This window comes from Salmo salar, chromosome ssa18 (genome assembly GCF_905237065.1).
Source record: "Salmo salar chromosome ssa18, Ssal_v3.1, whole genome shotgun sequence".
Classification (NCBI taxonomy): Eukaryota; Metazoa; Chordata; class Actinopteri; order Salmoniformes; family Salmonidae; genus Salmo; species Salmo salar.
This window is the reverse complement of record NC_059459.1, coordinates 23,874,321-23,901,459: the sequence shown is the minus strand read 5'-3', so window position 1 is coordinate 23,901,459 and position 27,139 is coordinate 23,874,321. Positions and strand designations below refer to the sequence as shown.

Sequence of the window (27,139 nt, the reverse complement as noted above, 5' to 3'; positions counted from 1 at the left end):
ACAGATACATTAATAGTGTCATGTTCTAAAAATATAAATCTGAGCAGTTTACATACAGTAGAGTTCAGATTTGCCTTGTGCCTTTGAGTTGGCAGTGTCACTAAATGGCTATTGTTTAGAGAGAAGAAAATCCCTTTTAAGGATGAAAGTCAAGCCTAACAACACACAGAGGGGCTGTCCCAAATACGGCATGTCTTTCTGTGAGAGCGAATGTAAAACAGACAAAATTACGTAATGTGGGATTTGCTAAAAACGGGCTAACCTTCAAACGTTTCCAGATTATTGATATTGACAGAGTGAAACAAAAACGAAATGGGTCTGGCTGGGACTTTTAAAAATCAAAGAATCTGTTTCATATATAACTACCCAGCAGTGGAGGAGCTCAAGACTTATGCTATTCATTACCGGGAAAAGAGAAATCACAGCGACCTATAAATAAATGAATGCATGAATAAACACACCCATACATCAATAAACCATAATGCATTCCAATGGATTACGCTCCAGTTACATTTGATGGGATTGAGTTAACCAAAGAGCTATTGTGACGACTTTGTCAAGTAAAATCTTTGAGCATTAAACTGTGGTGGTGATAAATAATACATGTATACTCATTTCAAATAGGTCAGGGCATGCTTTTCCACTACCTATTGTCTGTTTGTAGGGTAATTTATTCCTCTGAGAGATAGTGAGATGTTTCCCTCGCTGAATAACACAGATGCCTTCCTTCTTCATTGTACCGTGATGAGGAAGTAGTGTTAGTAAGAGTGATGCTATTTACGATACTCATAAACGATGTTCAAAAATACCAACATTCCTCTATTTGCAAATATGATAGGAGCAAAAGACTGCCCACACAACGCACTTAAAGGGGAAGTTCATCCATTTTTGCATGTGGCCTTATTTTCACTCAAACTTCCCATTTAAAATACAAACTTCAAGGGTGTGTAATATCATCCCTCGTGACTCATTGACTCCAGGCCCCAGCATGCTACTCCACAACCTCTATACGATGTGTTGTGTAGGAATTAAGCGACTTCAAGAGCCCGTGAAAGTCCTCTCCTTCCTCTCTCTGTCCAGATAAATCATACCTCTCCAGGCTGTTTAATGTACAGACAAAAGGCCTGTAATAATGTGCATCTGGGCAGCTTGTTTCTGATTAGGATACAAAACGAGGGATATTATGCTTCACCACACAGTCATGCTATCAGTGGACTGAAAATGCTTTTAGTTCAGTACCAATGTGAGATTCTTGAACATGACATTTTTTTTCTTCACATGCTTAAATCCTTAATCTAATGTTTCAATGATATGGCATTTGGATGATAAAAAATGCATGACAATTCCAAATTGATGGGAGGTTCAGAAAGATAAGAAATTTACATCTCTATGATTACCCAAATACATTAAAACAGTGGCAGCTATATAGCCTGATTTTAGCTTTGGAAGAAAGGTTTCAGAGCAGGAATTCTTCCAATCTATAGGGGAGCACATGTTAACAGTTTAGCAGGATAAAAATGGGCCTGTCTTAGGCAATCTCCAGCTCTACTGGGATTCAGTGGAGGGGAGTGACACAGGCACACAAAGGAAATCACTCCTTTATCAGTGTGTTTATATTCTGCTCTCATCCTGGCCATGCTACAGTGCTTTTACAGGAACATTTACAAAGTTTACACTCCAGAGCGAGTGCCCTTCATTTCACAATACGATAAAAATAGAATCTCTTTAGGATCTTTGCATCTGGGTAGCATTAATATCCAGCAATAAATCTTTCCCCCCGAGGATTACTAAAAGGATTCAGATGGATTCCAGAAAATGTTCCACTTTAATAAACGTAAAACCCCAAAATCTGAGCAGAAACATTTCAAACAGGCAAACAATAACAACAATTTTTGCACAAAAACATATAGATTTGATCTCCTTCCCAGACATAGCAGTTTGAATAAAAGACTAAAACGAAGGAATGAGCCTGTAGTTTCACCTCAAACATAAGTACCTCATCAGCTTTCAAAACACCGTTTATTTAAGCAATGGGTATTATGTTTCTCAGAGGTGGGGACAGGGAGGGTAAGCAACATTATTACTTTGTCGCAGGAAAATAAGAAGAACTTGTCTCACAATATTCTCAACGCATGGTTCCACTGTTGCCAGGCATGTAATTATACCAATGTTCAAGACAACATGTTCTCTCACAGCATATTCCAACCACAGAATTACAATTTTAGTATGATTACCACAGAGCAAAGTTAATCTTACTGCCTCTAACTATCTCCCAAGAGGAAATGTTTTGGAACGCTAACATTTCTTCAAACCTTTCTTTGTAGACTATGTTATGTAATGACTAATTTTTCTTCTGTCATATCTGTGTGGTTGTACAGAAGAGTATGTTCACAGAAAATATGATAATAATTTGCAATAGTCACATTGTCATCATCCTCTCCACAGTTTGGTAGAAATGAGGCTACATGAATATGGAAATAGGAAGTAAGTACATGATACTAAGTGACATCATGTCAAGCTGCCCTGCTATTACACGGGCCTTGAGTAACCAAACCAAAATAAACCCTTAACGTTCTCTAAATGACAGTGGCACTCCTTAGTCCTCTCTAGATAGCAGCATTGTAATTATTAGCAGTGTTCCAGTAGTTCTGCAGTGACACAAATGACATTCTGTCCACACACCGTGAGGTGGCTGTCAATTCCCTTGAATAAAAAAAGAATGTCTGTTAAATGGGCAATGCTAGCAACGCTAGAAAAAGACTTGGCCAGTGTTAAAGGTCAGGATTAGCATTGGAAAAGCATAAATACAATCGTTTCCAGTCACTTCTAGCTTTAACAACGGCCCATTATTCACTGCCCCTGGCACTTGACCTAATACAAATCTGGATTAAACATGGGTGAATTTAATGTCTCCTAATATGAATGAAACACACATTAATGTGGCGTACTGAAAGAAGTGGTGTTTACGTAATGACACTTCAGTCAGAGAGTGAAAAAGACTTGTGCCTGAATGCGGTGTGACACTTACATGTGCTGGCACAATGAGCCAACAGTATGAGCAGCAGGAGAATGTGAGCTTGCTATTCATTCATACCAGATTTTCCTACGCATAAAACAGTTTCCCCTCACCTCCTCGTTTCTCTTTTAAAATTCAATTACCCACACAGACAATCTTTCCAAATGTTTTACCTGTTCCACAATTACGGCGAGTTAAGCTATAATTCAAAAGGTCCAATGAGTTAAGCTATAAAAAAAAATGGGTTAAAGGCAGCCGTTTTTATCTCAATATCAAATCAATTAAGTACCTTACTGTGATTGTTTTAAATCAAAATGGTCAAAAAGAAACAAAAGCAGCTTTTTTGCAAAGATCAATTTCTCAAGAAATTAACTAGGAATGTCTGCAAGTGGTCTGAGTGGGGAAGGAAAAACTGAAAACTAGATGTTATTGGCAGAAAGGTTTGGAACGCTTTCTTATTGGTCTATAGGTCGTTATCAATAAAACGTCACAATATGGTGCAGGGCATTAGATTTGGCTGCTGGGGGTTCACCAAAACCATTGACAACTACCTGCCATTTTCAAGGGATTGCTGAATAACTGTTATAACTATGCTTGTCGAACATCTAATTTCAAAATCATGGGCCTTAATATAGAGTTGGTTTCCTCTTTCCTGCTCTAACAGCCTCCACTCTTCTGGGAAGGCTTTCCACTAGATGTTGGAACATTGCTGCGGGGACTTGCTTCCATTCAGCCACAAGTGTATTAGTGAGGTCGGGCACTGATGTTGGGCGATTAGGCCTGGCTCGCAGTCGGCGTTCCAATTCATCCCAAAGGTGTTCGATGTGGTTGAGGTCAGGACTCTGTGCCGGCCAGTCAAGTTCTTCCACACCAATCTCGACAAACCATTTCTGTATGGACCCCGCTTTGTGCACGGGCGCATTGTCATGCTGAAACAGAAAAGGCCCTCCCCCAAATTGTTGACACAAATTTGGAAGCACAGATCCTATAGAATGTAATTTTATGCTGTAGCGTTAAGATTTCTCTTAACTGGAACTAAGGGGCTTAGCCCAAACCATGAAAAATTGCCCAAGACCATTATTCCTCCTCCACCAAACTTTACAGTTGACACAAGGCATTCGGGCAGGTAGCGTTCTCCTGGCAAACCCAGATTCGTCCATCAGACTGCCAGATGCTCCAGAGTCCAATGGCGACGAGCTTTACATCCCTCCAGCCGACGCTTGGCATTGTGCATGGTGATCTTAGGCTTGTGTGCGGCTGCTCGGCCATGGAAACACATTTCATGAAGCTCCCAACAAACAGTTATCGTGCTGACGTTGCTTCCAGAGGCAGCTTGGAACTCGATAGTGAGTGTTGTAACCGAGGACAGATGATTTTTCCGCGCCTTGCGCTTCAGCACTCGGCGGTCCCATTTTGTGAGCTTGTGTGGCCTACCACTTCACGGTAGGCCACACAGCTCCTAGACTGTTCCACTTCACAATAACAGCACTTACAGTTAACCAGGGCAGCTCTAGCGGGGCAGAAATCTGATGAACTGACTTGTTGCAAAGTCACTGAGCTCTTCAGTAAGGCCATTCTACTGCCAACGTTTGTTTATGGAGATTGCATGGCTGTGTGCTCGATTTTACACACCTGTCAGCAACAGGTGTGGCTGAAATAGCCGAATCCAGTAATTTGAAGGGGTGTCCATAAACTTTTGTATATATAGTGTATTTGGTTTTAATATCATCACCTCTTGAAGAGCATAGTCAGAACAACACAGTTCAGATTATTCCACATCTAAAAGCTCAATCATCAGAGTTATACAGAAAGTAACTGCATGCTTTTCATGATCAGTAAACATCAATTATCATGTCATTTCAGATACTTGAGGGTAGCGTATCCATTTGGCATGTAGCTAGCTAGATAGCAATATGTGATATTTAGCTTGCTTCATGCTTTTGGAAAGAGCTTGACATCGTTAAAGTTGGCAGTCGGACTTCTGTCATCACCACTATAAATGGCAAGCAAATCTAACAATATAGCCATCTAGTTTATCCCCTGAAATTTAGCTTGTTAATTAGCCATATTAACGTGACCTGTTATTAGCTAGTTAATTTGATGTGGTCCATCAATCAATGCAGCCAATCGTGACTAAAAACAATGTTGAAAAGGGGATCATGTTAGCTAACTTCACTTGGTAGGCCTACGTTGGTTGGAGAAAAAAACACATTAGGTCGACTTACCACTATATTTAGCCAACTGTGCAAAGTTTCTACCGGTAGCTTGCAAAGTAAACATTACCAGCTAACAGTACATTGGCAAATGCGCCCTTCTGCTGCTTGACAGGCAGAACCCACAAAGGATAGGAAATAAACCTAAACCACTCATACTTGGCAGGTATAGTTCACTTTGAATTTATATTACACAAATATCAAATTAATGGTGGCCAATATTGAGAGATGAAAGAGCTAAATGTGCACAATTGTTTTTCCTAGAATAATCAGAACTGTGTAGTTCTGACTATTCTCTTCAAGAGCTGATGTTATTACAACCAAATAGTTAACAGTTATTTAAAAAATCCTTAAAAATGGCACGCAGTTGTCAATGGTTTTAGCGAAGCTGGGGTTGTCCTTGCCTCCTAACAGGCAAATCAAACGCTCTGCACCATATTGTGACGTTTTATTGATAACGACCTATTAAGTAATTTACCGCCTGATGTCACTAGGGAGGCCAAAACTCCATCCCACCAAAACAGGCTGAAATTTCAGTAGGTCTTTTCAAACCGCTCTCACACTAAAAGGGAATTAATATAATTTTCACAATTTCAGAGGCTTATTCCAACCTCATACTGTAGATATATATATATATATATATATATATATATATAGGTATAACACAGGAAAATCACTGGGCTGCGCTGGGCCTTTAAACAAAGATTATCTTAAGGACAGATGATAATCATCAGTATGGTGTGTTTTGCAGTGTTGGGATCAGTTCCATTTCAATTCAGTCAATTTTGGAAGTGAACTGAATCATCTCAAGTCCACATAGGGAATTTCAATTCAAGGTCACAGAGACTTTCAATTCAATCCATCCCTCGAAGTGACTTGAATCAAAGTGGAAGTGACCTCAACCCTGTGTGGTGTTCAGTCGGTGCAAAATTGGAGAAAACCTTTTTAAGCAGAGCAGGTGCTACCTGCACCCTAGCATTTTGGGACTTACCGAACTCGTCGCAGACACTCTCGTTCTGCAGCAGGGTGGGGTGTTCAAAGGTGTCCCTGCAGTAGAGGATGCGTGTTGTGCTGTGTAGGGAGGCGATGCCGCCCAGAGCCAGCACGGTGTGGTTTGTCAGCAGGACCGACGGCTGCTCTCTGAGCCGGGCCAGGACAGAGCGGTAACGGCAGTACTGGGGATAGCTCAGCACCAGAACCTTCCTGCCGTCATCTTCCTGACCTGGAGCAAAACAATATTTCAAACAAACAGTCAGCCCTAGTTCCAAACAAATATAGTTTAAACCCACCCCCACCCCCTGATAATGACACATTTCACTTGAATACGGGAATGTGTACGACTTTATGTATGACATATACTGATAATAGCAGAGGCAAATGTCAAGACAACTAAAAGATCTTCACATCTAGATTGGCAGGTGTTAATAAGCAACTTATAAGTAAATTCAAGCAGAAGTTTTCACAGGATTGCTCACTTTAGGAAAACAAGCATGTAAGAAATGCCCCTTAAGGCAGTCTTGTCTTTCAGAAACAAGAAGTTTAGGTAGAAAATGTGTTAACCTGGTTAGAGAGAACCTCAGACAATCCATCACAATTTTTTACCTTTATTTAACTAGGCAAGTCAGTTAAAAACACATTTTATTTTCAATGACGGCCTAGAAACAGTGGGTTAACTGCCTTGTTCAGGGGCAGAATGACAGGTTTTTACCTTGTCAGCTCGGGGATTCAATCTTGCAACCTTTCAGTTACCAGTCCAATGCTCTAACCACTAGGCTACCTGCCGCCCCAATCTATAAGCATATCATGCAATTGTGTGACAAGAAAAACAATATACTTTATAGTGGTGAAATATACTAGTATTGAGCCCAAACAAGTACTGTTAGCCGTGAAAGAATAATATATACCCCTTTGTCCATCTAAGCATAAAAATCCACCATGTATGCAACCCTCGTACAGAAAAGTAACGTTGAGTTGGCCAAATTGGTAGACCAGTACAATGGAAACCTTACACACATAGAAATGAAACACTAATTGATCATCCCCTCTCTCTCCCTACTCCTCACTTTCACTCTCTTCCACTCTGCATACAGTATAAGTATAGACTGAAAATGTTGAATAATCCCTGGGTGGCATTTCTTCGCACATATCCAGCCAGAGGTGTAATCCATAATGAGGTTTTGAATGTAGGCATTCTATAGTAGCACCTACTCAAACATTCCACAATATAACAATGAGACTTTTAATATGAAGTACCTGTACTAGGTTCTGGGCGATATGGAGAATAATTCATATCATAGTTATCAATATTATTGACAGTGTTGATGATAATAATTTATATGAAATATGATCTGAATATAAAATGAGCATTTCTATTGAACAGGGTTTGGTGGCACACCTTCATTTGACACCATTTGCTCCAATTTGGTGTCCGCAGCCCAGCCCTATTAGGTACCATAGTCCAATACAGGTACCTTTCACAGACAACAGAGCCAGGTAACTACACATTAATAATACTTCAAAAGGCAGGCAATGAAAGCCCCCATCCTCAAACACACACAGCACAGATGTGTGTTTCTGTGGTTGTATGCAATTACTGCTTGGTGGCACATGGTTTGTTTCCAAATGTCAAGGATTCTATTTGAACTAGCCAACTATGGAACCTGGCAATCTCCTGAGGGCCCTCCCAGCATTCTTTTGATTAGATTCAATTTGGGGAAGAAGCCATGGGGGATTTACTGTATAGTAGGGCTAAGTGTGTGTGTGTGTGTGTGTGTGTGTGTTGGTTCTTCTAACCTTGTGGGGACCTAAAATTCCCAAAAGTCCCCACAAGGATAGTAAAACAAGAACAATTCTCCCTCGTGGGGATATTTCCCATGTTCCCATCAGGACAAAGGCTATTTTAAGCTTAGGGGTTAGGTTTAGGGTTTGGGTGACAATTAAGGTTAAAATTAGGGTTAGGGTAGGGGTTAGTGGTTAGGTTTAGGGTTAGGAGTTATGTTTAGGGTTTGGGTTATGGGTTAAGGTTAGGGAAGGGTTATGTTTAGGGGAAAATAGGATTTTGAAAGGAAATTAATTTTAGGTACCGACAAATATAGAAGAACAAAACGTGTGCGTGTGGTGTGTGCAAGAGAGTGTGTGTGTAATGCAATGTAATGGTATATAATATAATGGAATGGAATGTAATGGTATATAATATAATGGAATGGAATGGAATGGTATATAATATAATGGAATGGAATGTAATGGTATATAATATAATGGAATGGAATGTAATGGTATATAATATAATGGAATGTAATGGTATATAATATAATGGAATGTAATGGTATATAATATAATGTAATGGAATGTAATGGTATATAATATAATGGAATGTAATGGTATATAATATAATGGAATGTAATGGTATATAATATAATGGAATGTAATGGTATATAATATAATGGAATGGAATGTAATGGTATATAATATAATGGAATGTAATGGTATATAATATAATGGAATGGTATATAATGGAATGGTATATAATATAATGGAATGTAATGGTATATAATATAATGGAATGGTATATAATGGAATGGTATATAATGGAATGGTATGTACACACTTAATGTCCCTTTGTTCATCAAATCTGATCTTTTCAAATAAAGGATCTTTACATACAAATTTGAATTGGCTGGGGCCTTAGCTCTGTCACTAGAGAGTTGAAAGACGGAGAGAAAAAACATTATGCCGTTTCTCTTTCTCTCTCTTTACTAAAGCAGCTGGTTTTGACAAGCAGCCTTTAGTGTAGGACCTAGAGGCCCTTCTGTGATGATTAAACTACCATGTAACGTATATATATATATATTTTTAAATGGATCGTCAAGTCATCTCAAAGCTAACATACACAACAGGGTCTGTATCATCAGCATAAACACAATGTGACAGGATGTCATCATAACCATTCAAGACAGTTCATTACTATTCATAACCGAGGACATATAATAGTGTATTACAAAATATGCTATTCAACCGTAATTATACAGCAGATGGATTATAGTGCCTGCATAAGCAAGTGCAGAACTCCAAGACAACTCAAGGTCAAGGTCAGTGATTCTGGGATATAGGCCTACTATTTATAATACTGCTGCTTCCTGCATCACCATTACTCTGAACAACCATAGGCAATGAGAGCTTTTTTGCTTTCCACTTCTCCGGTCAATGCTAGCAACCCTTTCAAACATAATTCTGGGTTTCCTTCAAAAGAGATTACATGATGAAGAGTAAAAGAACATCTATTTTCCAACACAGTCTCCAAAAAACGGTTTTATGCTAGGTAACAGACCAATGTATTAACGAAATTGGTGTTGTATGGCTTACATTTCAAACAAGCTTAAAATTGTTACACCAGGGAAAAAAACTATTTCAAACACTGTGAGTGAAGTTCTGTTCACTGAGGCAAAAATGCTGAAAACCATTATTCTCATACTGTCTTTCAGTCACTAAGTCCTAAATCACTCACTCGGCTGAAATTTGCTGTTGTCAACATTTCCACATCATCTAACCAGACAAGGAATTTACTGGAGCCTAGTGTTATGAGGCAATAGCGACACGTTGATATCTGTTCTTACAGTAGGTACCGCACGGATATCAAAACAAAATGTAAAGCTTATCAAAGTACAGGGAATAAACTAGGGAAACTGGACAAGGAGACTATTTTGTATTCTCTCCCCATCCACTGCCTTTTTTGCTGTTCAGCTCTGTATTGATTTCAGAGGTTGCCCTGTTTCCATTTACCCAAGACTCCTTTCATAATGTATAACACCTCTCTGATTCATCCGCCTCTCTTTCCTGCAGCATCTACGGTTTTCATATAAAGGACGTGACACAGAGAGCTATATGCAGGCTGGCTCTCAAGCTGTTTGTCTTTATTGAACCAAAAAAGCATGGCATCTGCCAGTAATAAATATTGGACGGAATGCAAAAAGACAATCATATTTCAGTAACGACTAGCTTCTCCTCCCTAGGGAGATTTTTTTTTTATCCCTTCATATTCATGACGCATAATGTAGCCACCATGATTCAATGGGCTCCAATCAAGTATTGACTCGCCTCTTCACAACAACCCATAATATCAGTTGCATCAAAACATTTCCTGGTTTAGATCAGCCTTAAGATAACTATTAGTCGCCATTATATTCACAAGGCATATCTGTAAAGCCTTCAAAGGGAATGGTATTCTCACAAAAGGGCACAAATGCCCAGAGGAAATGTTCTATTAAAACTGTATGAAGGAAGGACAGCAGAGGGCTGCTCTCTCGGCAAGTTGGTTCCTGTTCTTAATTATCTAATGGCACTAAAGTGCCTCTTTCTGTTCTATTTTTTGGGGGGATTGGAGGGAGGGGAGGGTGTCCCGAAACAAAAAAGAAACGTTTATATAATTTTCACCTCAATTTATTCAAGTGTGCTGCGCAAGAATTTAGGCCAGCTATATGCGTACAGAAAAAAATGCAGCACAATTGCTCTGAACACTGTTCTTAATTTGGTTCCAGATGTTCTCACAGTTTGCATTGAAAAATTGCAATAAACGACATTTTCAAAAACATACTCCCATTTCAAATGGTTTAGAAAAAAAACAAGAGCACTTTCCCTGAGTTGATTTATGTGATTCTATTACATTAAACATTCCTTCCCCTAAGCGGGCTCTGCTCCCTAGCAACAAGCGCTAGCAGCTCTAATGTCGTTGGCATGGGGCCAGTGTAAGCTGTCTGTGTTATTGATTGCTAGATTGAAAAGTTTGCATTTAATAGGCTCTGTAATACATGATAAAATTATTCAGAGCTCCTTGCGCCAAATTGGTTCCTTTGACTATCAAAGACTATGGCGGTTACAAACAAGGCAGCATCCCAATGTTCCAGAGGTCTTTTAAGCCTGAACCAAATTATAGCTTCAACCCTGCATAACCACAATCATACTCCAAACATGAGACCCATAATTGTATATACCAGCGAGGTATTACTGGTAGGAACAAGAAAGTCGACTTAGACAAGCAGAAACAGAGATTTTACAGAACTGACAGTCAATAGCTATTGTCTGTGGTAAACAGGCCTCAACATTGCACCTTGTTCTTTGTTTTATTCATCCAGAGAGATTAATGGCTCTGTTTGCCTTTCCCAATCTAGATATTGCACTGTTGCGCTGCTCCTCATTCACAAATTATTAACAGTGGCCAGGCTGTTACATAGAAAACCTTGCCCAAAGGAGATTTTCAGTGTAAATGACTAGTTCTGAGGATGAAAAGAAGGAGATTTTCAGTGTAAATGACTAGTTCTGAGGATGAAAAGAAGGTCAGTGGAAATCTGAGGCATTTAATTCCACTATTTCTATGTCTAAATCTAAAGGCCTTTTCTCCCAGATGATAATATACAATCTCTTCTGATGGACCGACCTTTCCATTTGTCACGCGGCGTTGTTCGACACAAACTCAATTGAGCAGCTGTGATCTTGGATCATAAAGATTGTGACTGAGTTCCTGGCCTGTGCATTCTCTATGCATTCTGGAATAAAATGGATGTGATGTTTCCTTAAAATGTACCTTTAATGGGACACAGAGTTCCCACTTTAGTTGAGGTTTACATGGGAAGGGTAGAAAACTATTCATCTGAAGATTGGGAATTGGGTCAGAGGGAATTACATGTCATTCCTGACGAAACTTGCTGTGTATATTTCCTCAAAGCCCCCCATTGTAAATCATGGCAGACCACTGAGGGGATACAGACATAGAAAGGAACATGATTTAATATGTTTCAGTTAAGGACAGAAAGGAAAGGGGAGAAAACAACAGGCTATTCAGGACATGCATGTTTCCCATTCTAAGGACTATAATGAGAGAGGACGAGGTGGGGGCTGTCACTCAACAGAGCCCATTGTGAATTCCTGTCATTATGTAAGAACCTCTCATTTCAGCAGATCTGTACAGGGAAGCTTAAAATAAACAGTAGATAGGCTAAGCCAACTGGACCTATTTAAATAATTACATCCAGTACAATGAACAATTTACATGGATTAATGTAAGAACAACTACTGGAACATTTATTTCTACTAACGGAATAATGACATTAGTGCCATATTGATAAAACAAAGGTTTTTTTGTTCCCCAAAAAACCTTGAGGCGTTACATTTTAAAATATCCTATTTGCCCCTCTGCTCATATTGATGTGTAACACAACACACAAATAACACTGACAAACTTCCTCAAAAGATCCACTATCTATGCCTCAAAGAAACTGTTCACTTTTTAATGAGTTTTCACAACAATGACTGGGGGAAATGGTGGAGAGTAACAGAGCTGCTGAATAATACGGATTTACCAAGTGGCCAACACACAAAGGACGGAAATGAAATAACTGCCAGGACAACAGGACGGAAAACAGTCTATGAACTAGCCCTATGCCTTTCTTTGTTCTCCTGGGGAGAAGTATCATACTTTTTAAGAAACAACAAAACATTTCTCAAACTGTCCAAAAGTACTTCCCGAATTGGGTGATATTATCCTCATGCAATGTAACACTTGTATGGGCAAACTAACCATGCCATTTAAAATATGCACATTATTCAAGACGATTTACGAATACTGCAACTTGTGGTTGATGTTGAAACTTTTTTTAAACAATGTCAGTGGAAAGGCAATAATTTAACCTGAGTTTGACAGCCCTAATAACCCCCCACTGACAACAATTCCATTGTTCCTATGCAGTGAATATGAATGGTAAAGCTGTTTTTGCAGTGTGGGTTGCCCGCAGTGCAGATCTGATTGAATTCCAGGCTGTAACTGTAATGTGCACAAAAAGACTGCAACTGGAGCAGCTTGAAATGCATTCATAACACAGATGGACTAATATATGTTCTCATGAAATATTCAAGGACATTATGGTGGGATGATTGGCTGGCAATAAAAACTAAAGGGTAAGGCATACTGACTCAACAAGCCTTGGCAACCTATCTAATAAAAGCCACATTGTTTATTCGCAAGCAAAATGAATACCCCCAGGTTGAAATTAATAATGTCACTATGATGGCTTTAAGAGAAGGGTATGTGTGTGGGTGGGTGTCTGAGTATTTGGGTCTGTCTGTGTGTCCATGTTGATGTCTATTTTTATAGTTTTTTTCTGCTCGACTTTAACAAAACTAATCCAATCAAGGCAACCAGATTAGGGAATATTTGAATGGTATAACGCTCCCTCTATGTCACTAGCATAGCGTGTGAGTGTTATACTAGCTGTTTGGGATGCCTTTTATGTTCTAGGAGAGGTCACATCAATAACAAGTCTGTTGTTTCAGAGCCAGTTAATGGACAGACAAAACCCTTCACTTCCTCTGTGAGGTCACCCCTGGGATCCAAACTCATTGTTTAACAATCCACCAGCAAAGCATCTCACCCCCTGGAGCACACAGGCAAAAAACAGCTGGAAATTACACAAATATTATCTGACATTTTGAAAGGACTAAATTACTAAACCGTTTTTGCCATCGGAATCCAAATTTGATTACAAAGCACATGCCTGCTAGGACGTGTTTTTCTGGCCCATTCAAATTCCAGGCATGCTCAAACGCTCCCCACATCTAATAGATTTTTCCACCCCGCCACACAATTTACTGCTTACACGTTTAGAATTTTTTGGCTTCCGGCCAAACTTCAGTCAAGGGAATTAATGATATGAGCAGATCAGTGAGGGAAAAACAGCTTGTGATTCTCTCTCCAACAGGTCTGAAAATAATGAAGAGAACATGCCCATAAACCAAAACCCACTGCTATCAGAGTCACACAATCAATAGAACACTCCATTGAATTACTTCAAAAGCTTTGGATAGTTCCAAGAATTAGTTTGAGGAAATTGCATAGGGGAGAGAAAATGACAAAGGGAGCGTACGGCATCTATCTGATTAATACACAGTTGAATGAAGAATATGCTTTACAACAAGACATTCTTTCATTTCAAATCCATGCCTTTGTCTATCGGATCACAAAATATTTTTCATGGTCGGTTTTCTACCATAGTATAATAGAAAAGCAACATCAACTACAATCATATGTATATTTCCAGGATAACTCAACCCAGTGAAAGAAATCTGTTTTCTATTCTCTTTATCATTCTGCGGGTCTGTGTCAGCATAAATAATTTGGTGAACTCTGAAAGATGCTGCGAAGGTTATAATCCATCGACTGCGTCAATTTAAAATATTCCAACTGAAACATTTTCTGAAGATTGCCAGTGGCTGCATCTGGACAGACATAAATAATGTATAATGCGTTATGCACTGGATTCATTATATTTCTATGGGGCACCTGTGAAACATACCATATTCATTCTAGTAGGAATGTATATGTTGGCACAGTGTTGTTAACTAGAAAGCAGCATGGTTTAATTTGCTTCCTGTAAATCATTTCATCATCGACCTCCAGCTAGGTGAGAAGTAAGAGAGGGGGGTAGAGAGTCAAAAATGTGACCTTGCACAATCCCTGTCATCATGTCACAGCACAAATCTTGCTGGGGGAAGGAGCGGCAGTTGTGAATGATGAATCATGACTAATGATCCACACATGTTCTCTCTTTTCTTCTTGCTCTCTCTCTCTCTCTTGAAAGCAAGTCTAAAAAGTGGTAGAGATGTTCTATGTGCTATATTCCTATGCTTCCCGTTCTTAAGTTTCGTTTTTGCGTCTTTTACTTTCGGTTTTGTACATCAGCTGAAAATGCTATATTTTATTTTATGGAAAATATATTTCACAGCAGTTGAGATGGTACAATGATGCTCTACACCTACACTATACTTGCTTTATTTGTCACAGAAACTGAAATTAGGCGAACTATTCGATTTCTTTCAACCAGGAAATGGCGGAGCATTTCTGCATAGAGCATCTTTAACGCCATCGATAAGAGACATTACTGTGAAGCCGTATTCATCGACCTGGCCAAGACTTTCGACTCTGTCAATCACCACATTCTTATTGGCAGACTCGACAGCCTTGGTTTCTCAAATGACTGCCTCGCCTGGTTTACCAACTACTTCTCTGATAGAGTTCAGTGTGTCAAATCGGTGGGCCTGTTGTCCGGACCTCTGGCAGTCTCTATGGGTGTGCCACAGGGTTCAATTCTCGGGCCGACTCTCTTCTCTGTATACATCAATGATGTTGCTCTTGCTGCTGGTGATTCTCTGATCCACCTCTACGCAGACAACACCATTCTGTATACTTCTGGCCCCTCGTTGGACACTGTGTTAACTAACCTCCAGACGAGCTTAAATGCCATACAACTCTCCTTCCGTGGCCTGCTCTTAAACGCAACTGCTCTTAAACGCAAGTAAAACTAAATGCATGCTATTCAATCGATCACTGCCCGCACCTGCTCGCACGTCCAGCATCACTACTCTGGACGGCTCTGACTTAGAATACATGGACAACTACAAATACCTGGGTGTCTGGTTAGACTGTAAACTCTCCTTCCAGACTCACATTAAGCATCTCCAATCCAAAATTAAATCTAGAATCGGCTTCCTATATCGCAACAAAGCATCCTTCACCCATGCTGCCAAACATACCCTCGCAAAAATGACCATCCTACCGATCCTCGACTTCGGTGATGTCATCTATAAAATAGCCTCCAACACTCTACTCAACAATCTGGATGCAGTCTATCACAGTGCCATCCGTTTTGTCACCAAAGCCCCATACACTACCCATCATTGCGACCTGTACGCTCTCGTTGGTTGGCCCTCGCTTCATACTCGTCGCCAAACCCACAGGCTACAGGTTATCTACAAGTCTCTGCTAGGTAAAGCCCCGCCTTCTATCAGCTCACTGGTCACCATAGCAGCACCCACTCGTAGCACGCGCTCCAGCAGGTATATCTCACTGGTCACCCCCAAAGCCAATTCCTCCTTTGGTCGTCTTTCCTTCCAGTTCTCTGCTGCCAATGACTGGAACGAACTGCAAAAATAACTGAAACTGGAGACTCATATCTCCCTCACTAGCTTTAAGCACCAGCTGTCAGAGCAGCTCACAGATCACTGCACCTGTACATAGCCCATCTGTAAACGGCCCATCTATCTACCTACCTCATCCCCATACTGTATTTATTTATTTATCTTGCTCCTTTGCACCTCAGTATCTCTACTTGCACATTCATCTTCTGCACATCTACCATTCCAGTGTTTAATTGCTATATTGTAATTACTTCGCCACCATGGCCTATTTATTGCCTTAACTTACTTCATTTGCACTCACTGTATATAGACTTTTTGTTTTCTTTTGTTCTACTGTATTATTGACAGTATGTTTTGTTTATTCCATGTGTAACTCTGTGTTGTTGTATGTGTCGAATTGCTATGCTTTATCTTGGCCAGGTCGCAGTTGCAAATGAGAACTTGTTCTCAACTAGCCTACCTGGTTAAATAATGGTTAAAAAAAAAAAAAAAATGGTAGGAACATACAATAGATGGCTAGATGCAGATATTGATGTCACAGTTATATACTGTATGTAAAAAGCTCTAATGTAAAAAGACAACATCTAAAGCCATATGTCTTTTGCCAGATGTCCTGTACGGTAGAGAGCCCATATCACGTTATTCTTGTAAAAACACATTGAGGTTGCTCCTATGTCTATCTTCCATAGAAATTAGATCTTGATCAGATAGAACACAGTTGGTCCATTCAACACCAGATTATATTCTTACAATCTCTGTATTCCTCACTGTATTACACATCTCTCCGTTTCCTGTCCAGTCCACTGGAATAGAACAACAAATTTCGACAGGCCAAAAATTGGGACAGTTCTCTTAGGGATGGATGGAAATGAATGTAAACTTTCCCTGCTAAAGCGGCATGGTGGAATTGGTTTATTTACAGCTGCAGGTCCAGATAAGTGTAATATTGCTCAGCACTCTAGAATGTGGAGAGCCTTGAAAACAGTTCATTCTTCCTCAAGATGGCACTTGAATTATAACAGCAATCTCAACTTGCTTCACACTGTTAAAAATCACTGGTCGATGCGGCGCTATAGCTAGCAGGCAAGGCAAGGGCACTCTTTCTCTAATTAATGACAGTGGAGACCTCTGTTTCCCTATCCTTTGCGAACAGAGCACGTAGCTTAGTTGCTATAATATCGCATCATATAATTCACATGAAGAACAATAGCACTGTGATCCTGCTATTCATGACACATTTGTAGAGAGCATTTTTTATGCTTTCCATGCACTGTACTTCTCATTGGCTGTCTGCCAGGAAACATTAGGATACACTCACATAAAAAAATGCTTCCCTTAATAACAATAGCACACTGTACTACCCTTTAGTGCACAATTGATTTCTATGTAACTCTGGCAGTATCCTGTTTTTTTATGAATAAATGGCTCAGATATTCAAGATCCAGAGAGGACATCCACGTATTTATAACAACAATTAGCTAACAGATCATTCATGTTATGAGTAGAACTGAGCAGGCAGGAAAGCTCTTCCCGACAATAAGAAACTCATTGGGTTATAAATGATCATTTCCCAAAAAAGGGCAATAACGATTCAGAAGCTCTAACAAAACCTACAAGGAAAGCGGCAGGACACTCAATGAACACTTGCAATATCTCTTTAATTCATATTTAATTTCAATCATCAGTTCATCACAGCTATATTGCTATCCAAACCAAAGCTCATTGGAATAGCGTGTCCTTGTTGAATGATCCCTCTCTTATCGTTAGAGAGACAACGGCAAGCTGGCAGGGGTGGGAACACATGCCACAGGGCTAGGGCTGCTGGTGCCCTGCCAGGGGAGTTCTGCTGACCTGGCACATTCAGCAGGCAGCCTGGGAGATACTCCACTGGAGGGACAAGTGCATTTACACACAGCCTGATGGAGTCATTAACGGCCACATCACTCATTAGCATCATACAGCCACAGAGAATATTAGAAGGTGACGAGACTGACTGACATCAAATAAATCTATACAGCTGTTTTTATCCCTCTGTTATTTCCTGTTATGACTAATACACAATCACTACACACACACACACACACATAGACATAGAGCACTGACACACATGCATACACACGCACACACTGACACACACGCGCACACACACTATTGATTCCTCATGTTGTAGAACGACAAAGCGGCCATTATTGATTCTCCAATCCACTTTCTCTTTAGAATCTAACGATATAGAGTGTATTCAAGGGCAATATAACACTCAAAGGCAAAAACAAGCAAGCTCTCCAGCTACTAAAGGATTTATGAATCATCCACATCCCCCAAACAATAACAACTATCAATAACACATTCTGAAGGGGACTTTTCTCTATTTTGTTGCTTGTTTCAGTCATTCTCTAGTCAAATGTTTCTTTGGTAATGGAAAAATTATTTATTGCAAAACATTACAGCAGTATCTCTAGAATGTTCCAAGAATATGGTGATGATGTTGGGGCCCATCCCAAATTGATACAACTATGTGTGACTATACCTTATATCTTGTATTGATGTCAATGGGAGATTTTTGCAAAAAAGTTGAAGTTATCTGTAGTCAGTATTCTGTTAACTACGAATAAAAAGAGAAACCCAAATAGAAAAATATGAAATTGGAGTTAGAGAATTCTGAATGTGTCATTAACATTCTATGACAATTTTGCTGCTTCACTATCATCTGAAGGGGGGAAAACATACAATTCTTCAAAGGGAATATTAAGTCCTTCACATTTCTTTTGTTAAATAAACCTTGTTTTATATCGGCAAGGATTAGCATGACTCATCAGCCTCCTTCATATCTTGTGATTCATGTTCTTTTTACTGCAGCAGTGAAATACCACAATGCAGCTATCAAATACCTCAACGACATTAATGGTACAAATTAAGGATGCCAGAGGTTTGAGGCAATTATACAGGAATGTACATGCAATTATAACTGTAACATGAGCAAAAATAAATGCATAATGAAAAATGTTTGATTGGTCATAAATGTGTTAGTGCATTCATGTGGTTCTAACAGTGATGTGTAATCCAAACTGGTAACTATTTTATACAAAGCCTTCATCTATAAGAGGCTTACAAGTATTAACAAATAGTTACAATTCCATGTATAACTGAAATGTTATGGACAGAATTCTAGTACTTATTCTGACTACTAATAGACAGACAAACAAAATAGCTTGAGAGACAGGAAAGCAGTTGTCCTCACCCAATTGAGCCCTCTCCCTTTGGATGTCTCTGAAGTTGAGGCCGCTGGTGAAGGTGCTCTCCCTGTATCTGTGGAGGGCCTCTCTGCGCCCATTGGCACCCAGCTCCCTCAGGACAGAGGGCTTCAGAGGCGCTGCCCGCAGTCCGTGGGACCATCCCGAAAACTCTGGGACTGTCCACTTCACCAGGTCTTCCAACCGAACAATCACCTTCTCTGACACAGCAATGACCTCGTGCTATAAGAGAGACAAGAGAAGGAGGGTAGGGAGTGTGAGGTCAGGAGGGAATAAAATTACAGGGATATGTCAATTCATAACAACATCTTAAGACTATTATAAGAGTTACTATTAGAGATGGGGTCATACAGACGTAGGATCTTAATTTGAGCCAGTTTGCTACAGCAGGAAAATAATCTTGCAGCAACAGGAATGTGAATTATCATTATATTATAATTAATTTACTTTTTTGTAGTGGTTGATACATTTTTCAAAAGGGAAAATCAAGTCTGAAATTTAAAAGTGGAAATTACAAAGCCTTTTGAAACCTCTAATACACTACAAGTTTTACATCTCCTGTGATCAAATTAAGATCCTACATCTGCAGCTTGCCATGGTAACCAGGGTGAACTTTTCTAAGCAACCTTTTGTTCAAATGTAATACTCTTGAGAGTCTACAACCCTTGAACAAGTTGTGTTCCTGGTTCTTTCAACCCTTTGAGGCAAACTAAAATAACTTTTTTGATCTATCCCTTTTGAGGAATTGCAACTCCAATGGAAAAATTGTGGCATAGAAATGTTGAAATGTGGTTCCATTTTGAGGAGTAATGGGCTTGTTATCCGGCCGGAGTGGTAGGAGATTGTTATTAAGCTGCAGAATCTGGAGGACAGATGTGTCCATCTGGAGAAACATGCTTTTTAACGTTTACCTTGCAACAGTCTGTACACCTCTCCCCTGAAGCAACCTTTAAAGGGATAGTTCAGGATTTTGGCAAGTAAGCCCTTTGTCTACTTATCCAGAGTCAGATGATATATTGGATACCATTTTTATGTATCTGCGTCCAGTATGAAGGAAGTTAGAGACAGTTTCGCGAGCCAATCATAACTAGCGGTAACGTAATGACTGGAAGTCTACTGTACTTCCCAAAGATTTTCTGTCATTGCACTAACGATTGTTAGCAATTGCGCTAACGCTAGTTAGCAACTTCATTCAAACTACACGCAGAGACATAAAAATGGTATCCACGAGTTCATCTGACTCTAGGGAAGCAGATAATGGGCCTCATTGCCAAAATCTCGAACTATCCCTTTAAGCATTCACACGCACACACACACACACATACAGTGACTTTATTACGTTTCACACAGAGTAAATTTGCACAATGCCAGTTCCACACCGCTAACAAAACTGAGTTAATCAAAAACAAAGCTGTAAATAAGAAAAGCTGTGATGGTTAGCTTCCTATATCTGTGTCTTCTTAGTAAATAAACATGATTATATAAACTCCTATAATGTGCTGTCAAGTGGTGGTTGGTTGGTGGTTGAAACTGTTTGCTGGCATCATGACTGTCTTCTTTTTAAAAGGAAGACATTTAAATAACAGAACTCCATTTTAGTACCAATCAACAGCAGAAAGTAGAAATTGTTAAGCAGTGATGCCTGCAGCCAAAAACATCCTCTGGAATTCTTCTTGTGCTTTGATACAGTTGACTAAGTAAACATACTAAACTGGTAACTCATAGAAGTATACATTATATTTAATACTACATTACTCAGAAGATTTCACAATGGATTTTCTACAGTTAACATCTTAGGTCTTGAATGAGTGTCTTCATAACATACCGTATAGCAGCGGTTCCCAAACTTTTCTGGCCCGCGACCCCATTTTGATATTTAAAAAAGTCTGCAACCCAACCATGTAAAATTAAGTTATGTAATCAATGGCCAATATTTACTTTGGGCTATGACAGTCTATTACAAATCAGTCTGACAGTATTTTTGACAGTATTTCAATATGAAGACGATATGGTTTGAAGTGACTGAAATACATCAGAAAGGTATTGGGAAGTTCAGAAGATCATCAGGCAATAATGTTGTATGATCTGTGTAGAAGTCTGATTTAGTGCCTGGTCTTGTCCACTCGGTTCTAACGGCTTGTTGGCAAACTAGAGGGAAAAAGTATGTACATACGTGTTCCTGAGGATCTTTCAGTGAAGGGGTCATAATATCTTGTAGCTTAAACCATTCAAAAGATAGAGCCACATTTGTAGGAAGAAAACAGAAACCGCTCTGTTTATTACAACCACATCTAGCAGCTACCGGAGGTTACTGACGTAACCCCGGTTCTATGAACCAAGCGCAAAATTTCTCTCGCAACCCCACTTTCAAATCAGGCGACCCCTAGTTTGGGAAATCCTGCTGTATAGTTTCCTCACAGAAAGAAAAATTTAGACTGCATGTTTCCCAAACATCATTGAATTGTATGTGACGTGTGGGTGTCAAACTGTCCTGTTTTGTGATGTGTTTTACTTGAGTGCAACAGGTGATTGTCATTCAACAGCTGTCATGACATTATATTATGAGTTCAAAAACACAACACACATTTAAATTCTGTGAAACACCCACACTGAGTTACCATAAAGAGTTAAGGTACTGATATTGGAAGGAAGTGGAAGATAAAACCACCAAGCTGCATATAGGTCAGAGGTCTCTGTAGGCTACCAATGGGAAGATGTGACACTTCAAATAAAACAATTCACAAGAGAGGTTGTTGCTATATCATTTTTGCAGACTGCAAATAAAGGTTGATATTGTGACTAGGCTTACAACAATCTCAGTGGTTTATGGAGCAATAATATTACAATGTGATTTATTACAGGTTCATGATAGTACAGCAAATAGTACAGCAGATATGAACCCTTTTTTACTTTACAACAAATAATGCATGAGGGCTTATATAACATGTATAGAATGTCAACTGTGTAATTGGTAGAAAGGTGTGCTTTTATGACTTAAAATTCAACAATTGTGCTATGATTTCATGATCTCTAAATGTCCATAAAATCCATATTATTCCATATCATTCTGTGAAAAGAGCACCACAGTACTTGAACAGTAAGGGACATTCCTAAATGTCACCATTGTAGGGCAAAGCGGTACATTTGTTGGACAGGCTTTTCAGTTAAGAGTCAGAGTCTCACAGGCAGCCCCTGTCATGCTGCGAAGGTTTCAGTCTGGTGGCTCAGGGGGTCAACCCAGGAATTCCTTAGGCCAAAAGGAGATTAGTAATTGAGTAATGGACATGGTGACATGAACAATGCTCTTTGGTGCACTAGGCTGAGAGAGTGAAACGCAATATGAGTTCATTATCTTTCCTCCTCAACACTGACCTTGGATACAGTGTCTCAAAACAAACTCAACCATCTAAAAATGAGCACAGGAGAGGTTAGGGTCTGATGTATTCTACTGAAATTATTTTAAAATAGAACTTGGTTAAATATTTGTTATATGTTGTTACAATTTATATGCCTGCAAGATATTGGCCATAAATGATTTCTGCCATAAACTATAAGCAGCTACTATTTTGTTTTGTACAGTGTGTAATTTCAAAAATACTTTAAACACACACAGAACTGAATACTATTTGACTTATTTTGACTGTGGGGTGTATAACCACAGACTAAATCATATTAGGCTGAAGCAGTGCTATGAGCATTCACTAAAGAATAAAAATATGCTAAGTACATTCTCTGGAAACAGCTCATCTGTGGTTTCAGTCCTCTAAGGTTATAATGATCCACTATAGCTTGGGGCTTTAGAGTCATGCATTATGGGAAATGTGTTTGATGTTAAAGTGGTTTGTCAATGACAAGGTGTAAACCAATCCAAAGAGCACCAATTCTTCATGTGTTGAGGGAAAAAACACTGTATATCATTACATATATCACAGAATAGCTGCATATAAGAACACATTTATGTGTATGGAAATAACACAAACCAAAATGATGTGTTTTTTTACTTTGAAGTGCATGACATTCAGTTTAAATTACATTTTAAATTATCCCCAGTACTGCCCTAAAAACCTGACAATAATTTACATGTATTTTCGAAACGCAAAAGGAATTCACTTGAGGGCAACGTTTCCGACTTAATGGCTTGTTCTGCAGTGGAGGGATAGTTTTCACCCCCCACCCCCCCACCCCAGCCTAAATTACTGACATTGTTGGGTGAATAGGGTGACTTGGTATCATGCTCACTGACCAGTATGAATCTTACATAAATCCATATAAAATCTTCTATTGAGCTATTGGTTGTATATCTGGACTACCAGATAACATAACTGAAAAAAACATTCCTATGGCTAGAATTACTTTTGCAAACATACTCCCTCCAGGAAAATCAGAGAAGAAGAAAATAAACAACATATAATCTGATTTCCCTATTTACAGGTCCCCAGCACTCAAACACCACAAGCATGGATATTTGCCATAAACCAAAGCTGATTCTGGACAGATGCCACCATTTCTTTCTACTGCAATCAATACAACTGCTGCAGTCACTGCTCTCATACCTCACTGCTTTGTCATTTACAGGAATAGAGTGCCAAACAAGAAGTGACATCACAGATAATAACAAATTATTAGTGTATGAACAGGAAATACCAGACTACTTGCCAATGTTCTATTTCCACGATGGGTACCTTAAGCAGTACAACGATAAGGCCCAGGCAATTAGCTGTAGCAGCACTGAAATGGTTGTAGCCGTAAGTGTTATCTAAAAAAGCTCTCTTGAAACATGAGCCAAAAAAAGATAGCGTATTGAGCCAACATGTACCGGAGGGGGGCGTTGAGGGCAAGACTTAATACTGTGTCACTGCTTTGCAAGAAGCGGTTCTCAGACCACAGAATGCAGAGACGCAAATAGAGGTTGTATCATAATGGGTGCGCCACATAACACAATGCCTTTATACATAGCATGCGGTCAGTCTGTATGGTGGAGTAGAAGGGTTGTCAGCGAAAGCAAAATGAGCACAGTAGGACATGGGTTTCTCTTGTCCCTGCCTACACTGGGAGGGGCAAAGAGCATACAAATACCCAGGCCTGAGGGGAAATGACATAATATGTTGAGCATTGAACTCAAGAAGGGATATCCAGAGAGATTTATAACCTCCTTTTATCCCACTGAGAAAATGACTTGTTATTGTATTCATGACATGAGCACATTTGTGCTGTAGATAAGTAGTCTTACACGTACCCATTAGTCAGAGGCTATAACTACCACGTATATCTTACAAACTGAAAGCTGTCTCGGGCTAAGCGGATTTGCATATTAGAGCAGTCATAAAATAAAGATCATTAACTGACTGGTAATAACTGCAGCCAGTTACTTGTTTGAGTAAAATTCCAATGTAATCTTTATAGGGCAATTTGCTGAGAACATCAAGTTTAAAATCACATTTAAGGGGATCGTCGGCATCAACATCACACTTTTAGATGTCATCGTATGTTGTGTCATACTCTACTTCAGCTCTGCTCTAGGCTATTGCTATAACTATCAATTTCCAACCGCCAACACTCTGGAGTCACTCTGTCCTTTGATCTTGGAAGGAGTCAAATAATATTGTCCAGATATCCAATCGTGTGTGATGTTACCACTTTGCAATGCAAATCAGGCTTCTCAAGGGGTGGGGCTGACTTGTCCCTTATTGCACAAGTGTGTTTCTTAATGATGGACTGTGCATGCACTCAAAGTATTTACAAAGTCATTACATTGTGTTAAAGGCTAATGCAAAGTAAGGATTTGGATGATTCTAGTTGAGTGAAGAAAATAAAAGGTTTCAATTACATGTATTCATAGCAGTGTCCACTATAAGGAAATATGATAGCTACTGCATTACACAAGAGGACCATCAGCAGGGGAAAAGTCGGTTTCTATGTTTGCATTGCTAATCAAATACAAACTAGGCTTTGTCCTTCCTAAATGACAAATGCAACCGCTGGCATATTTCATGTGACCTCAAAATCAAGTCAGAGCATAGTGAAATGTGTTTCGGTAGAATTGCCTATTTGTGTAGGCTACAGTAGCACATAGCAAATGTTTGATTGTTTTATATACCCCACAATAAATGAATATACAAAACCAATATTTGTCGCTCTATGCGGTTATGAAATGTGATACAGGCGTCATATTTAGCCACTTAACAAAATACCTCAGTTAATCATATTGCCAATGGCAACATATCAGACTACAGTAAATCTTATTTTGTAACGCTTTGTCTTTTCGACCTATCTTAATCTCTGGATAAGAGGGCAGAACGTTTGAGCTGACAACGATATCACATTGTTAGGAATGCGAATGATTTCATGGAAATTATGCAAATGATGAACAAGTTAGACGTGCTAGCACTCGTCTTCAATAGGTTGTGTGCGCTTACTCAGCAGCCATTCATATGATATGATGAAAGATTATATTTATGGTGTTGTTGAATCGAAGCGTTTTGATCTCATATGCTTTACCATTTCGCAATTTCAGTCAATATCACCGTTTGACACGCACCATGAAGAAATAAAATGACATAGCCTACGCGTTGGACTTGTAGGGGATTTTTCTTCCCCTAATACAATTAACCTCATACAGCGCACGAGCGTTATTACGCACAGCTGGATACGATTGAACTGCACATTCAGCAGTTGACACAATGAGGAACAAATAGGCTAAGCAGTCAATAACAATGTAATAGACAGACACATTATGCAGTTTGCGATGGATCAATGTGGCTATCACATAATGCATGCACGTTATACAACGAATGACCAAAGAATGCAGAAAATGCCACATCGATGTATCAACAGAATGTTTGAAGGTTATTACCTCTCCATGACTAACTGTCCTTCCCAAGGGAGTATCTTCGGGTAAGAAATAAAGTTTTGAGCTTGATAAAAGTTGCTTAGTAGTTCTTTCCTCCCACAACAGCTGTAGCTCCGCTATGCAAATTGGATCTCCGGGTTTACATTTTACGAAGAAAAAGTCTCCGAGGGACAGAATCCTTGGTTTACCGTCCCGGTGAAATTTAAAAGCCTTGTAGAATATGTATGGTCCGTGTAAACCGCAAGACGAGCCTACCCACTGTGGAGAAAATAGCAATAAGCAACTTAATGAATGAGTTATTCATATTCAAAAATGTGGAAACATTGAATGGGACGACATGCGCAATGACTTTGGCTTGACAAATCATTAAATTACGCACAAAATACCACCTGCATCTGATTTTAGGACTGATTTAGAACCATGTAACTATATATTTACTTATTGTAATATGATGTAAAAACAACAAAAACACCAAAGAATTGTAAATGAGCTGCAAACACAAAGGTTTGTCTCCATATTGTTAATATCATGCGAAAATAGAATATGTTGGTGTATGATTATAATGTTACCTTGAGTGAGTTAGGCTCCATCTCGACGTTCTGAATTGATTAAACTCAACACGCTCTCCAAACTTGTTGGCTTGAATGGATTGCCGAAGGTCCTGAAAGGACCCTATATTTATTTTAAGTTTAAAAGCTCTTTGTGGATAATATTAAACACTTACAAAAATATTGAGTTGCTCCTAAATTACCAAATGCATGGCTTTTGTTGCTGTGCATAAATTAAGCTAATAAGAATCAACATTAGATAATATTGTGCCCATAAAACCGTCCCTTTTCAATCAGGA

General features: G+C 39.3%; 1 protein-coding gene across 1 annotated transcript in view; it reads right to left on the bottom strand.

Annotated features, from left to right (window-relative positions):
• Positions 1-26,936, bottom strand: part of LOC106577140 (AT-rich interactive domain-containing protein 5B) — a 67,287-nt gene extending 40,351 nt beyond the window's left edge. Inside the window, exons 1-4 of the mRNA XM_014154904.2 lie at positions 26,862-26,936; positions 26,296-26,550; positions 19,430-19,664; positions 6,221-6,451 (exon numbers count right to left, since the gene is read on the bottom strand). Coding sequence (XP_014010379.1) covers positions 6,221-6,451; positions 19,430-19,664; positions 26,296-26,550; positions 26,862-26,882 — 742 coding nt within the window. The 5' untranslated portion in view covers positions 26,883-26,936. The remainder of the gene's footprint in view (positions 1-6,220; positions 6,452-19,429; positions 19,665-26,295; positions 26,551-26,861) is intronic.
• Between the last annotated feature and the right edge of the window lie 203 nt (positions 26,937-27,139).